This window comes from Nannobrachium achirus (genome assembly GCF_963921795.1).
Source record: "Nannobrachium achirus genome assembly, chromosome: 9".
Taxonomy (NCBI): domain Eukaryota; kingdom Metazoa; phylum Chordata; class Actinopteri; order Myctophiformes; family Myctophidae; genus Nannobrachium; species Nannobrachium achirus.
The window spans coordinates 35,402,433-35,418,303 of record NC_137818.1 but is presented as its reverse complement, the minus strand read 5'-3'; the positions used below and the strand labels follow the sequence as shown (position 1 = coordinate 35,418,303).

At 39.6% G+C, this 15,871-nt stretch overlaps 1 protein-coding gene across 1 annotated transcript; it reads right to left on the bottom strand.

Annotated features, from left to right (window-relative positions):
- Positions 1-1,469: 1,469 nt before the first annotated feature.
- LOC308292078 (ER membrane protein complex subunit 3) lies at positions 1,470-10,002 on the bottom strand. Its single transcript, XM_080734305.1, has 10 exons — positions 9,924-10,002; positions 7,152-7,395; positions 6,850-6,907; positions 6,082-6,175; positions 5,751-5,855; positions 5,350-5,431; positions 5,056-5,135; positions 4,450-4,532; positions 3,526-3,682; positions 1,470-3,240 (listed from the first exon to the last, which is right to left on the bottom strand). The coding sequence occupies exons 2-9, from the start codon at positions 7,304-7,306 to the stop codon at positions 3,554-3,556; spliced, it is 786 nt and encodes a 261-aa protein (XP_080590431.1). The 5' UTR covers positions 7,307-7,395; positions 9,924-10,002; the 3' UTR covers positions 1,470-3,240; positions 3,526-3,553.
- Positions 10,003-15,871: the final 5,869 nt, after the last annotated feature.

The window sequence follows — 15,871 nt, the reverse complement described above, 5'->3', positions numbered from 1 at the left end:
AAGCACAAATATGTTGAAGTGGTGTTGCAATGCCGTTCATCCTTGGTGCATGCGCCATAGCAGTTGGTCCATGACTAACTGAATTTAACAGCATAGCAGCTTACTGGCTGTTGCCATCGTAAAAACTGTGTCCAAAAAGCTTGCAGGGTTAAACGGTTAGTGAAGAATACTCTGTAGCCTACTGGCATTCTTTGAAATGTCTGTTATCTTGTACAGTACTTTGTTTAAATGTTATGCTATGTTTACTGTAATCACTAGAGCCTGCTCTCAATTTACCTCCATGAACTGCACCCTACCTCCACAGGTAAACTCCTTGCCTTCCAGCCTTGTCTATTGCAGACAGTCGTTAACTCTAGGTCCTTGTACTTCTTACACCATGCTACATCTGCTGACAACATGAAAGGTACAGAACCATTACTCTTTGATGAGGTAAAGGTAGTTTAAATTTGCACTTATCCTGTAACGCTTCATCTACTTACTTGAATTGGAGAAAGGTAGGCCTACAATTCTTAATTGTTAAATATTTAGAAATATGTTGACACACAGTATATATTTTTAATTTAAAAAGGTCAAATTTCCTGACCAATAATTATGATTATTCAGTTTTATTAGGAAGCAAGGCACATCTTGACTATTTGATTTGTGACCAACCTAAGTTACCAAGTATTAGTGTAAGCCTTAATTGCCGAGCCATGAGGCCCATAGTGCAGGAGCCCATCTCCCGTTTCCTTAGCGTGAGGCAGCTTGATGTATGCAAGTAAATCCCCTGGACATGACGCTAGTTAGTATGTCGCAGGGACGAGGGACCAGCAGAATACCACCAATCCAACCCTTGATGCTGAGTGCCAAGGGAGGTATTGGGTCCCATTTTTCAGAGTCTTTGGTATGACCCGGCCAGTGATCGAACCCCAACCTCCCAGTCTCACGACGGATACTCCAACCACAAGGCAACTGAACTGGTATCAGTGTACATGGAAAGTTATAGTTGGGTTGAAATATTTTGTACTGAGTTTTATTCCTGAGAAAAAAGCCCACTTAATTGTATCTAAGAAATACAACCAAACCTTGGACTGCTACTTTTCAGCATAGTCAAGGAATTTATAATAACAAGGAACATCCTCATCCAGTGTGTCCCAGACTCGTATCTCTCAGCAATACAACAGAATACACAAGTGTATCCACCTGTTTCCGCCAGAATTTACTGTAGAATTATTTGTGGGACACATCCGGTTAACAGCAGACATACAAGCTCACTTCGCGTCACAGATGCAACCGCTGTGAGCTTGTAGATCACACTCGGCTGCGACGCCGGAAATGCAGCACGCCTTAGTTCTGCGCAATGCACGATGGGACGTTGGAAACAGGTGGATAGCATGTTAGTTTTGTTTGTCATTGTACTATAAATTAAAAATAAATCAAACACTACAAAAAAGTAAAGAAAACAGATGTGCAAGCTATTGTCATAGAAATGTGTTTATTTAAAAATTTGGGGTGAGGAAATCAGGTAGACTAAAGAGACAGTTAGATGCAACATAAGAACCATAGTTAACAGGTTAAAGAAGCATTCTTTTTTCTGTACATAATCTCACATCATTCATAAAACAGTAGAAAGATTTACAGTCATTGGCTTTAGAATGAATGATTTTTTAAATAATAATCCAACAGAATATAATTTGATTTAAATATTAAATATAAACTTTTGTGATGATACATGTTGAAAATATTCCCCTTTACACTGATGCCCGACACTTATCTTATGTAGACAGTAACAGCAATGGTTATAAAACAGAAACAAGTTTTAGACTCAAGGTATTATATGAAACGAACATTTCTTGCAGTGACATTATGGCAAAATGACCCAGCTAAAATGGCAGAGATGGTGTACAGTTTGAGTGGCCAATGCGGAATCTGCTTAATAATGTCTATGGGGTTTTGGACCAGCTACCACCATTCATGGGTGGAGAACAACATACTGTAGTACAGACTAATAATATAAACTGCATATCAAAAAATGTCTTTCATGAATTAAACCACAGAGCTGTACTCGAACGAGCAACACATTTAAACCCAACAAATCAAGTTGAATACAATCCCTTTCTATTGTTTTAGGTAGTGTGTAGAAAGGGAACAAAGCTCAGGTTCGAGAGAAGTAACGACATGCAATACAGGTCTTTGGCTAGAAGCATACCGGGGACATTGCAAATGTGCACTTGCCTATCAGTGCACCCCCTTCCTCATGACTGTCCCTTGTTTCTCAGATTGGGTTCATTTGTAAATCCCACTCAAACCACTCCCTAATCGGGAGATAAGCGACCGCCAGGTCGCATACACGAACGTTAGAAGGCAATCGTAGCCAATCAGGAGGGAATATGGGAAATGGGACAGATCCATGTTGATGACATGACTTTAGAACACCAATGACGTGTGGCAACTTCTTAACGGTATAAGGGAAACGGAACATAATGTACACTGCAACTGAGGAACAGATTCAACAGTGAAAAGGATTTTTTAACGAATTAAATTATTAGGGCATCTTCAGATTAGAATTAAATAAATAGCATTAGTTTTACTGTGTCTGGGACCTGGCTGATAAGATCAATTACTTATGGTTTGGTTAAAATAAGTGAAATAGCTCTATATTCTGATGGTGATCATTGGTTGTTTGTTTGTTCACCAACAGGGGTCTCTTAACTATAACTGTGGTCTAATGTTCTTGATCCCAGGCTCAGTAAAACACATTGTTTTGTATAGGGACACCCAAAAGATCTGTGTCTCTCTTTGTGCCCAAACGATGGAAAATCTTCAAATCAACATTTTGTTGTTACAAAGGCCTCCTATAGCATTATGAGTTATTTGTAGAATAATGAAGATAAGGCTGAAAACAATAGAATAATGAAAATGGACAAATAAAGGCAAACAATATTCTCACTCTAAATAAACTCTCATAATCTTCAAAAACAAATACAGTAGGCAGCAGTAGTCTCATTGGCTCAATAAAAATTATATTTAACAGACAGATTCTGGTGTGTTTGACATTCAGTCAGGTTTATTGCCATGAAAGGCATGATGGAACTGGAGGTTAGAAGGATAAATTAAGGAGGCAGAAGAGTTGTTAGGTAGAACCATGAAAAGTAATATTGAAATGTATGTGCTTCAAATGGAGCCAGGCTTTCATGACAACATTTTCCTTTTCCAAAATGTCATGGTTGACAGCTGCCTCGAACACTACAGTAGGTGTCCCTGTAGAACAAACAACAAATCGACAACCAGTCACCCAAAAGAGGGAGTACTTGCACATTTCTAAAATTCTGGTATGCTTGAGAAAATCTAAACCACGTTCTAGAATATTTGGAACCACTCTGGAACCAGCTGTTTTCACGTTCTAGAACACGACCCGAAGCAGAAACGAGTGGCATAAAAACAAAACAAAAGAAAAGAAATCTGACAAAACCAGCATTCTGGAATACATTTCATGTCTGAAAAAATAAAATAAAAAGTCCTGTAAAACCCAACTCAGAAACCCACCATTCAAGATTCCGTCTTTCTGTCTGTTCTAGAACATCTTGGACTTCACTTCCTGACTGAAGAGGTTTTCAAAGTTGAGGTCTCTGGACATGAGTTCTTCTTCCACATTCTCCAGAGCCCATTTGTGTTCCACGATCTCCAACGCCTCCCACTCACTCTGAAACACACAACACAACACAGTTCACTTCAACAAATGTAACATCTTACATTACAGGTCATAACGGGTACACATTATTGTGTATCATTATCTTATGCTTTAACTATTGAAAAATAGCAGATATACAAGCTCACAGCGCGGCTGTGAGCTTGTATATCTGCTATTTTTGAAAAATCATGAAAATTTGAATTTTGACCTGATTCTATAAGTGTCTTTTGAATCCTTCTAAGATTTTTTTGAAAAATCTATGTTTCTATGTCAGCAATCTGGCCAGCCATCGTCAAAGAAAAAGGTCCTTTTCACTTAACTGGAGCTCAGTTAGTCTGTTCTTGAGAGACTACTATATCAGTGGTTCTCAAACTTTTTCATATCAAGGACCCCCAAAATGATATGTATTTGGCCACGGACCCCCATCTCAAAATATTTAGTTCCAGGGACCCCCAGAAGCAAAATTTGAGTTACAAATGTTCGCTTTGAAAATACATAATTGAAAGATTTGCACACATTTTCACAACTTTTTCAAACATAGCAGATCTACAAGCTTGCAGCGCGGCACTCGGTGCCGCGCTGTGAGCTTGTATATCTGCTATTTTTCACTGGTTAAAGCATTCAATAATTCTAGGCCTAAATGGGTTAATAACTGAAATTTGATTTCTGACACCCAAGTAAAATGTATGTAATAGGCAGTTATTGTACTGTGCAGCCTTGAACATTTAAGACAAGTTAATCAAAAACTGTTGATATCATTTCTGTGTGTGAGCTCCGACCTTGAAAGCCTTGTTGGGGTCAGGGGGCATCGCCATGGCCTGACCTGTCATCTGGTCCTGCATGATCCGTGACTGGTCAGCAGCTAGAACATATTAAAATCCAGTTGCCAGTTGGCATATCAATGTATAAGAGCCATAAAACAATCGTGTTTACTTTTGCAACCACAATTTAATCGACAGGTTGACTTCCCATTGCTGAATCTGTAAATTCTGTACAGACCAACCGTTGACACAAGTCTACTCTCTGGAATTAGAAGATGATGCTCATCCATCTATTTCAGCCTCTCTGCATTAAATTAGCATCTTACTGCTACATAGTTAGCAATCTCAGCAGAGAACTTGTGAGGGTTAGATTTCTGAAGGGTGGGACAAAATAATTTAACTAATACAATTTAACCATAATTCCTGATAAGAATTACATTTGAGTCCATCAATTTATAAATAATACAGTACTAAACATCTACATTCTAAATATTAAACATCCCTTTATATATCTCTCCCTCCACTCCTCCCACCCGAGTGTCAAAACAGTAATACATTCTCACTCTAAAACTATCATTCAATAAATAAATAAATACAAGTATTCTTTATATGATGTAACCATACCGTTATCTTGTCCCAGTATGAGGCTGTACATGCTCCTCAGTCCAAAAACGTTGAGGAAGTACCAGGATGCTGAACTCACCCTGAAAAACAGCCACAAACACAATGAAAAAACGAATAAAAGTTAAGGATGACGTTTGGAGATTATTGAAGGATAAAAAGACAACAAAATGCATTCTTGGCCAGTTTTCAAATTTTTGGAGCCTTGAGCCATCGGCCAAACTTCACAACTAGGAACGTAATACATATTTACATTTCATGATATTTAATATTTACTAATTTACTGAATGCAAATACCAGGAGGCGTCCAATGAGTACAGCTCTATTCCTCGTTGTAACATGGGTTTGAACCTCAGGGTCAAAGGAAAGGGCACCTTGGCTGTAAGAGGAAGAATAACAATAATTATTACCAGCAACACACAACAACAGTCACTAACCAAAGCAAACAACTAAGACTCCCTAATCGGGAGATAAGCGACCGTCAGGTCGCATGTATACACAAATTGGTCTGTCCATGTTGATGCCATGACTTTAGAGATATTGTGTACCACTTTGCGTGATTTTAGGGCAAAATCTGTTGGAGAAAATGAGTTTTGCAAGAACCAGCCTCATGGCGGCGCTAGAAGAGGGACATGTGGGAAATGTCACATATCACATTGATGTCAAAACAGCTCTGATTGACAGCAGGGGGTACTTACTGATAACGAATCCTGAGAAGGCCCAGTTGATCCATCCACCAATCACAATCATGGGAAGAACATTGGTTAAGTTCCCCTTCATCATGTCAGTCAGCATGCTGGTGTCTGCAAGACACACATTTCATCACTTTCATTGTCATGTTCACACAACAAAAGCCCACTCAAGTTAATTGAAAATAGACATGTTGAATAAAACACTGGCTTTTAGTTCAGTGGTCTGAAAGCAGGATACATTAGGAAACGTTGAGACATTTAGCCTGTAAACAAACAATCTCTTATTTATCTCCATGAAACATTTACATTTTTGTGTTGTGCATCCTAGGGAAATTACCTGTCATGGGGTTCTTGGGTATAACCTTCCTCTTGACTTTCTTAAAGAATCCTGTCTCAGTGTCGTTGAAGTAATGTTTCCTCATGGCAAACGACTGAAACAGACCAACACAGTATTTCATGTTAATATCACATACCTTTTGGAACAAAGCAGATGCACGCCTCAAAGGTTGGTGACAGGTGCGTAGCACAAAACGTGCATATATTCAGAAGGGGATCTCTGATAAAACACTGCCTGGAACTTCAAAAAATGTTGCTCTTTATTTCGAGGATTCAGTCATTTAGAGTAGATCAGGACGGTCCGATTGTTGATGAAGGTCTAAATCACCAAACAATGGATCTGGACCCATTTGTGTGGGTCACGGACACATGGGTCATGACCTCCATGAACTATGGGTCTTTTCCTACATTAAGAAAACATAACTTTCAAAAGAATAATAAATAAATACATATTTTAAAAATACATTTAAGAACAAACAAAACATTCTATTAATACAAATATATAATACTTAAGAAGTAGTGAAAATAGCCGATCTACAAGCATGCAACACAAAGCGATGTGTTGTGCGCTTGTAGATCAGCTATTTTCACTAGTTTTGGGTCCAGGGCAAACGTCTAGTCTCGACCTGAAAAGTTTGGGAACCACTGGTCTAAATGAAACGAAATCTCTGATGTTTATCAAAAACACAATTAAAGTTAATCGCAATTATTTGCATGACAACTAATCGTCAACTTAAATGTTGTAATGGTGACACCGTGACAGCCCTACCTGTTTGGGGATGTATTTCCCATTCTCTCTGAGGATTCTGCTGCGCAGGAGAACCTGGCTAAAGGAGGGACAAGAAAATCAGTAAATTAATACATTTAACGTCTTTTCAACTACAGGTTTGTCTAAAGATATTTGAAAAAAAAGAAAAAAAAAGAAACATTCAAGATACATTGTACAGGCAGTGAAATATTCAAACTTCTTTTGTTTTAATTTGGATATTTATGGCATACAGCTCATGAAAATCTAAAATACGGGCTAAAATATGGTGGCAAAGAGCAAAGTGAACCTAAGGTCCCTCTCACCTGTCAGACATTTGCTCCATGTCAACCTTCTTGTCGCTGTGAAGCAGTTGGGTGACATAGTGACGGAGGACACCAACTAAGAAGGTGATGAAGACGATTGGGAGCACCACCCAGATACGAATACTGGAGTCTAACAGCAGTTCTGGACCCGTCATGGTTTCAATGGTTTAATTATGCAGTTCAAACACACACACATACACAGACAGAGACAGTGCACACACACACATACACACACACAGGCGTTCTATGATGAGGGGAGAGAGTGGGGAGACAAAGAAGGAGAGGTGAGAGATTAACAATCACCTTTAACTATTATTCTGGTAAATATTTAAGCTGTATGAAAAGAGTGTGTGGGTGTATCTGAGGGCCCAATGGCCCATGCTGTTTTCACTAGAAAAGGCCAAAACAAAATGTCAGATATGCCGTCCGCTTACCGTTTCCCATGCACACAACGCTGTTTTCACAAGAAAAGGCCAAAATAAAAATGTCGGATATGCCGTCCGTTTAGCAATTAGTTGAAAACGCACCAAAGTGAAACCTCCTCCTAGGGTGGAAAGTTTGAAAACACTCCTACTCACGTTTCCATTTACTCGACCGTTGTCGAGTAAACGTGGCCTAAGATTCACTGACTTATCCACCTGAACCCCAGCATCCATATCGTGGGGTGAACATTAGCTAAAAATAACAGATCCTCAAGCTTACAACACGCCACATTGCTATAGATCTGCCATTTATGGCGATGAGATTTGGTGTAGGATGAAAAAAGCGGACTAAGTTTACTAAGTCTAGACTCGAGCAAGGGTCTTCAACAGGGGACCTGAGACCCCTAGGGGTGTCCTCAGAGTTACCATTTGCCAAAAATATCAAATCTAGTAGAAAACACACACCAGTGTAAAAGTAATATACGGACAGCTAGCTTACATACTGTCACATCCTGTGACAGTACAAGATAAACACAGTCATGTACAGTGATTATGGTGTGACACAATGTCAAAATCACAAGCACATATTGGCAAATACAGGAAACATAGCAGTGTCTACAGTTTGAGAAGCACTCTCAAACTGTTTCATGTCAAGGACCACCAAATGGACACTTATTATCCCATGGACTCCCATTTGAAAAGATATGTCAGATATGGCCAGAAGAGAGGATTTTTATGACACTAGCAGTGATTCCCAACCATTTTAATTTCAAGGACCCCCGCCAGGTTTGACAAGCATTAGGCTACGGACCCCCACTTAACGGTACTTCTATCTCTTGGACTCCAATTTATATTGTAAAATCAATGTTAATTTAACAGGTCTATTTGGTTCCATTTGTACACTCCATTTGGTTCCTAACTATCATTTAGCTGGGGACCCCCTGGAAGTCCTTCAAGGACCCCTGGGGGTCCCCGCACTGGCGCACTCCCCAGGCCCCACTTTGAGAACCAATGCTCTACTCATTCATTTATATCACACAGGCCAGAAACAGAAAATGTCTGTTATTCTCAAAGAATCTTAAGACGCAGGAATGAAAAACGTAAGCCTTTTAATAACAGGCTAAATACACCTGCCACTTTAAAGCAGACAGCAGCCTCTGGGGTCTCAAGTGTTGGTCCTCTCTTCTCAGCAGTGGTGGAAAAGGTACTCACATTTGTTACTTAATTAAAAGTATCGATATTGCAATGCAGAAATACTCTGTTACAAGAAAAGTTTGGAATTCAAAATTTACTTGAGTAAAAGTACAAAAGTATTGGTATCAAAATGCACTTAAAGTACCAAAGACTTTAGAAAGTACTGGTTATGGTGAAAGTCCAATTTGAACATTTCAACTGTAGGCCTATATATTTAAAAAGAAAATGAAAATAGCTAATCTAAAGATCAGCTATTTTCAAATGACCGAGATGTATACAGGGTTGAAGTGGTTAATGTATGTTTTGTAATTATAATCCAAATCTAAAAAGTAATTAGTAACTAAATGCCTCTGAGATGTAGTGGAGTAGAAGTAAAACTATTGGAAATTGGGAATACTCAAGTACAAATACCTCAAAATTGTACTGTACAGTATTTAAGTAAATGTACTTAGTTACTTTACACCACTGCTTCTCAGTAAACTAAATTTACTTGAACTAAATATGACTCAACCACCACAGCACTGTTAGGTTCTATGTTGGGTGAGACCATAGGGTGAGACCCAACAACTTACCCAGAGACGAAAATAACTCAAAAGCTTTTAATTAAAATGACCAAGAACCGACCCCAAATCATGTGCAGCAAATGCCTCATGTAACGACCTTCTAGTTCAACACTGACAACATCTACACGTTGACTCGAGGACAAGTTAAGACAACTTGGCTAAATATACTAGCCAGTTGAATCACCAGTATCGGTGACCCAGTTGAATTACGAGACTCCAGAGGTCGTCGTTTTTAGTATTTCGTAATGTTTGCTGCCGGGATCGCGGAAAACAACAGAGAGATTTATTTTCGCAAATGTCAACAAGGACTACCAGGATATATTATATGATAGCAAATAATAAACTACAAAAAAATACAAAAACATCAAACCACGAGATACAGCAACACAGCGACCTCTAGAGTCACAGGATTTGATGGGTAACACATTTCAGTTTAACACCTGCTAGGGTAACTTCTCTAACATTGATCTTCATTTTGAAAGCACCTTGGCGTCTGATGCCAGTCCCGTACCAACTGCTACAGTTCATTTACTGGCAAACGTTATATGTTCATAGATGTCTAAGAACAGAGGGCGAAAGTACAAATCACCTACCACATTTATGAAGTTGGGATTTAATAACTGAAGACACGTTCCGTTGAAAGTTCCATCGAATAACCACTTCCTGTTCCTGGTCCTGCGTCATAGATGTATGTAAATGATGCTATAAATAAATAAAAAAGAAGGAGATTTTGTCAAAACAAAGATTAATTTATGGCTATCCACAGACTACTGTCTCAATTAATAGCTAAAATATTTCCTAAGATATTTCCTGGTTCCATCCAAGGAAGATTTTCTTTCTTGTTTTTGTTTTTTCTATGCAAATTATGCAAGATAAAAATAAAAAAGGACAATATACAGACAGAAAGTTGAAGGGATAAGTGCATGACTGTCACTGTACCATGAAAATGGCCAGGGAATCATCACTCAAACCTAATGGTTGGAATGGATTATAATTCCAATAAATATTTACAAAATACAAATAGTAATTTATTTGATGAAGCAGGGACCCCCACTATATTGTATACAGTTGAGATGCAGATTAAACCTTTTCATAGATTTCAGATAGCTTCATAGACTTCAACACTATCATCATGTTGTAGCCTATATACAGAATAGGTAAACTTGACAGTTGGATATGAACTTGGTCTGCTATTTCTTCCTCTACACCTAACCAATCTACAAGATACCAATATGGGTTACACAGCAGGAGGCTTTGTGAGCTTGTAGATCGGCTTTGTGAGCCATTTTGTGAATTAACAGTACATGTAGGCTAAAAAAATAAAGAAGAAGAAAGTTCCTATCACAAAGATGTGAGTACCCACTAGAGGTCCCGGTGTTGAAGGCCCCTGATCTACAGTGTTTAAACCTACTTATAACTCTATGGTTTAAACATGGTGCTCCACCAACACTCCCGAATTTGGCAGGAGTCTCCTGAATTTTGGCCCCATCTCCTGCCATGCTCCTGAATTGTCATTTCTCCAGAATTTCTCCTGGATTGGGGGATTTCCGTGGCTTTGCGTGGCAAGGTAACACGTGTCCGAGTTAACAAAAACGCAACGTGATGACTGTCTCTGTTTGATGATTGTCATTTCTCCTGGATTTCTCCTATAATGGGCATAAAGGGAAACAGACAGATACAGAGATCTCCATATATGGGCATAAAAGGGACACAGACAGACAGATACAGATATCTCCATATATGGGCATAAATGCACACAGGCAAACAGATGGTCAAAACGGGTCCTATGACAACAGGTATAATGGGCTTTGCTGTGGGGATTCAAGGAAGGATGTGGGGCATTCATTCTCTATTATCGTTCCCGAGTATGCCGGTCTCTGACCTAGACGCTCGGCCGCCCTTTGGGCACTCAGCAAAGGATGGTGCGACGCCAGAAAAGACACCTCCATGCTAGTCCAGAACCACTACAGCCGCCTGATCCAGATCTCACATGCCCTGACTGTGGCAGGATATGTGGTTCCAGAATCGGGCTTCATAGCCATCGACAGTGGCATCGTCACCAGCAACGATGACCACTGACAAACGTATCACACCATCCACAAGGAAGCTACGCCATCTTCTTCGCTGACGAGGTGGAGTGTGTAAGCATGAGTACAATAGTTCAGTCATTGATAGTATCCAGCATTATGTAAAAACAAATATGCCCAATCGTTATGTCATTACAACATCCAAAGAATGCCCTGATATCAACACAGTGTTATCAGTGCAACAACCGCACACACAAACAGTTACGATACAGTCTCCGTCACCATGTTGGCCTCTGCCCCTGCCCTGTGTGCCCTGCCCTCTTGTCATTGTAAGCCAGGGGTTCTCAACCCTTTCAGGCCCCACTGCGCACCCAGATGGTGATACGCGGCCAATTACAATTTATATTAATTTGAGGGGTCTGAAAATTAAGATGTTTGAGCACAATGAGCAGCACTGGTTTAATTGAGCAACATTATAAAGCAAGACCAACTAAACCACAACTCTTTCGAAACAAGCTCAACTCTCAACAACCAATATTCACAAGCAATTTTACAGAAGAACAACAAGTCACTTGTAATAAATAGACATGGCAACACTGCTTAGGACTGTGTTGTTGGTTACATCGCTCATTTAGAGCAGTAGCTGTTCTGTGCTCGAGTCTGATGCTGCATTCACACTGAGAGAAGCCAAGCTAACGGTTGGCTTGGTAATTCAATGTAATCTCTATGCAAACCAGCTTTAAAAATGTCCAAGCTTTTTGTCCAGCTTAGAAATTTTAAAAGCTGGTTTGCATAGAGATTACATTGAATTACCAAGCCAACCATTAGCAACCATTAGAGAGTTTATTTGATTTTATGTTTTATTCCTGTGTGAAGGTGTACCCCTGTTTGTTTTCTAGGTAAAGAAAGTTTGTGCTCTGCTGGGCGTTACCCCATAGTTATGTCTATTGAGCAAGCAGGGTGACCATCGTATGCCTCATTGTATAAGACTATCTATCGCTATATATCGTACTGAATATGGAGCCCATATTTACGTAGGTTATTTTGAGTAGAGACAGACAGACAGACAGACAGATTCCTGGAATCAGATATGAAGATGTTTCTTAACTACCTCTTGATGAGGTCTTGTCATCAGCTGCTCTCAAGACTTTGTAACCCCCGGCCCTTATATCTTATCTTTTTCTCCTGACCTCTCCATCATGGAGGCCGAACGTGGTTACGAGGGGTACGACGGGGTGGTCTCTGCTCCAATAAATAAGGAGGGAGAGTCTCAGGGGGCTTCAGTCTCTCTGCACCACAGGAGGGCTGAGAACAGTGCTGCTGCTGCTGCTGCTGAACATCAGTGAACTGACTTCTGTTCCTAACATCAGCTTCACCATTTTCTTCTGCTCTCAACAAGTTGACTGTAAGTATGGCTGTCACAATTATGACATTTTACGTGACAATTAACTCAAATAATTAACAATTTAATTGTGTTTTTTTTCCTTGACAATTACATTTCCGTTTGGCTTTTAGGCTTTGAAGTTGCACATGGCAGATATATGACACATAAGACATAACCTAAATATACGAAGATATGACTGACATATTTGACAACTTTATAAAGAAAATGTTTGAAAATAATATTTTCAAAACGATTATAACATTTATGACAAAATAATTGCATTAGGTCTGTCACAACGATGTAATAATTGTGACAGGTATGATGTGTAACAGTGATTCTAGTTCATTATAGCATGTATTACAACTATGATATTTATATGAATGAATTATGATACTTGACATTATAAGACATTATATGTTATGAATCATTCAGATTTATTATTAACTAACACATACTGTGTTAGTTAGAAATTATAATGCATTATGTGTATGTTTATAAGGCATTATAAACACAGAAAGTTTACAACCACAAATTATTTAGTAATAATGTATCTGTACGGTACTGTACCAATCAAGTAGACCAAAACAAATGATTAATAATAGATGTTCTTGTCAACAGGTGAGACAAAATGGTGTCCCATGTCACCATGAAGCTGGTGCTGCTCATCACAGCTCTGACCGGCATCTGTGCCCAGTACAGCCAGAAGGTAAAGAACATACTATCATTATTTATGTCTCCCACTTCAGGTTAAAAACAATACACATGCCAGGCTGCATAACACTGCATCTCATCTTGTAGGCAACACAGCAGCAGCAGCAGCAGCAGCAGCAAATAATTGTAGGTGTGTCAAGTTTATCATGCTTGCACACTGGGCCCTTGGTTCCGGGCACACCTACAGAATGAAAATCCAACACATTCATTTCTAATTTGATTAGCTGGAGCCGTGTTGCTTACAGTCTGTCACGTTTTTAATCTGCTGTACTGATAAACAAACTACAACATCAGCCTAGGGCAGGGGTGTCCACACTTTTTTGATTGAGAGCTACTTTTAAAATAACCAGCTCAACATGATCTACCCACCCCCCAAATCAATTACCCGAGGGGGCTTTAGAATAGCAGCACTGACATTACATATAAGACAAACACACTTGAAAGGGGAAATAGTCGGAGGGAAAGTCTTCATCCCATTCTGTATGGAAGTAGTAGGGTTTCAGGTTCCTAAACAAAGCATTGTATTGGGGGTTTGCCTACTTTAGAAGCCATGAAGGGAGCTGAAAGGCCCTGATGTCAATCATGCAGTTACCTTAATTCAATTGACAAAGAGAGTTTTTTTTTTTATAAATATCTTTCCTGATATTTTAATTACATATTTTTGGGGGGCATGTCATGATACCTGCACAGCCTTTGTGATCTACTGGTAGATCACAATCTAACTTTTGGGTACCCTTGCCCTTGGGTTTCACCCCAACTATTTTGGGAGAACATTCACCAGGATCTTTGAACTTCTCTTATTTACTGTGTGCTTTACATGTGAATATGGCTTTCCCAGGGTTCTCAGGGTTTACCGGGTTTACCTGGTAGAGACGGTTCTCCTGGTCAGAAGGGTGATGTTGGCCCACCTGGTTTCCCGGTTCGTATGAACTAGCTTATTAATTACTTTGTTCTTTATTTATGGTGACTTGGTAATGACTTTCTTTTTGGCCAAGGGACATAGAAATTACCATGTTCTTTGTTTTAGAGTGACGCCGTACTTACTATGTTCTTGTTGTTTAGGGTGCTGATGGTCGCCCCGGTCCAACCGGACCTACTGGGCCCAGCAGCGGAGGTTACGGAACAAAGGGACAAAGGGTAAGCAGTTCTATTTTTGGAAAGACTCATGTTTAATGTAGCTTACATCGAACAGCTGCATACAGTAGCTCCATGTCTTTTCATAATGCTATGAGTTTCACTGCTCCTTGTACGTAATGGTATTTATGTATATTTGTGATGGCAGGGTGACAATGGCAGCCCTGGACCACGTGGTGAAAAGGTAAATACTCTTACAGGCAGATTTACACACACACACACACACACACACACACACACACACACACACACACACACACACACACACACACACACACACACACACACACACACACACACACACACACACACACACACACACACACACACACACACAGTATATATACAGTATGAGAACCAAACTTGCAAACTTTTCATGTCAGGGACCCCTGTCTCAAAATGTTATTTATCAGGGAATAATATGTTTATTAATTTTTCAAACATACATTATTTGGACAACAACACACTATACAACACACAACACTATACAAGAAAAGGAAAAATAGACAAACAAACTGAAACAACAAAAACAAAAGAATAAACATAACAAGCTCAGGCAATAAGATAAATACATGATGAGCGAAGCACACAATCCCCAGCCCCCCCACAACCCCCTCAGAATGGAGAAGGCAGGCACCCGAACCAGATCGGAACTAGATTCACTGAGCACAGTTCAGCACCAGTCAAGAAACTTCAAGACAAGTGAAACAGCGACAGATAGAAGTCAAGGCCGACATGGGAACCCTTTAAGCACAGTAGCAGACAGTGTGGGCCCGATAAATCTTAAGTAGGGGTCCCAGATTTTATAGAAGGCGTCTATCTTGGAGTGTAACATACATGTTATGTATTCACAAGGAATACATTCCATTATAATATTGTGCCATGACTTTTTGGAAGGAGCAACATCCTTGATCCAAAATAGGAGAATATTCTTCCTGGCAGCGAACGTTAACACATTGAATAGCCTCTTATGATTGGCATTGACAATATGACCATCTGGGAGACCAAGTATAAGACACAAGGGGTCTGGTTCTATGGGGACACCGAAAATGGTTGACAGTTCTGTTACGACATCAGACCAGTAGTTCTGGAGCTTCACACATGACCAGAGACAATGAACGTAATTACCAATTTCTGTTTTGCATTTGAGGCAAAGTGGGGACACACTAGGATCCATTTTGTTTTTAAGGACAGAAGTTATATGTATACGATGTAATATGCGGTACTGTATGGATTTAGTCCGATTGCAGACAGAAATCTCCTTTGCGTACGTCCACATTTCATT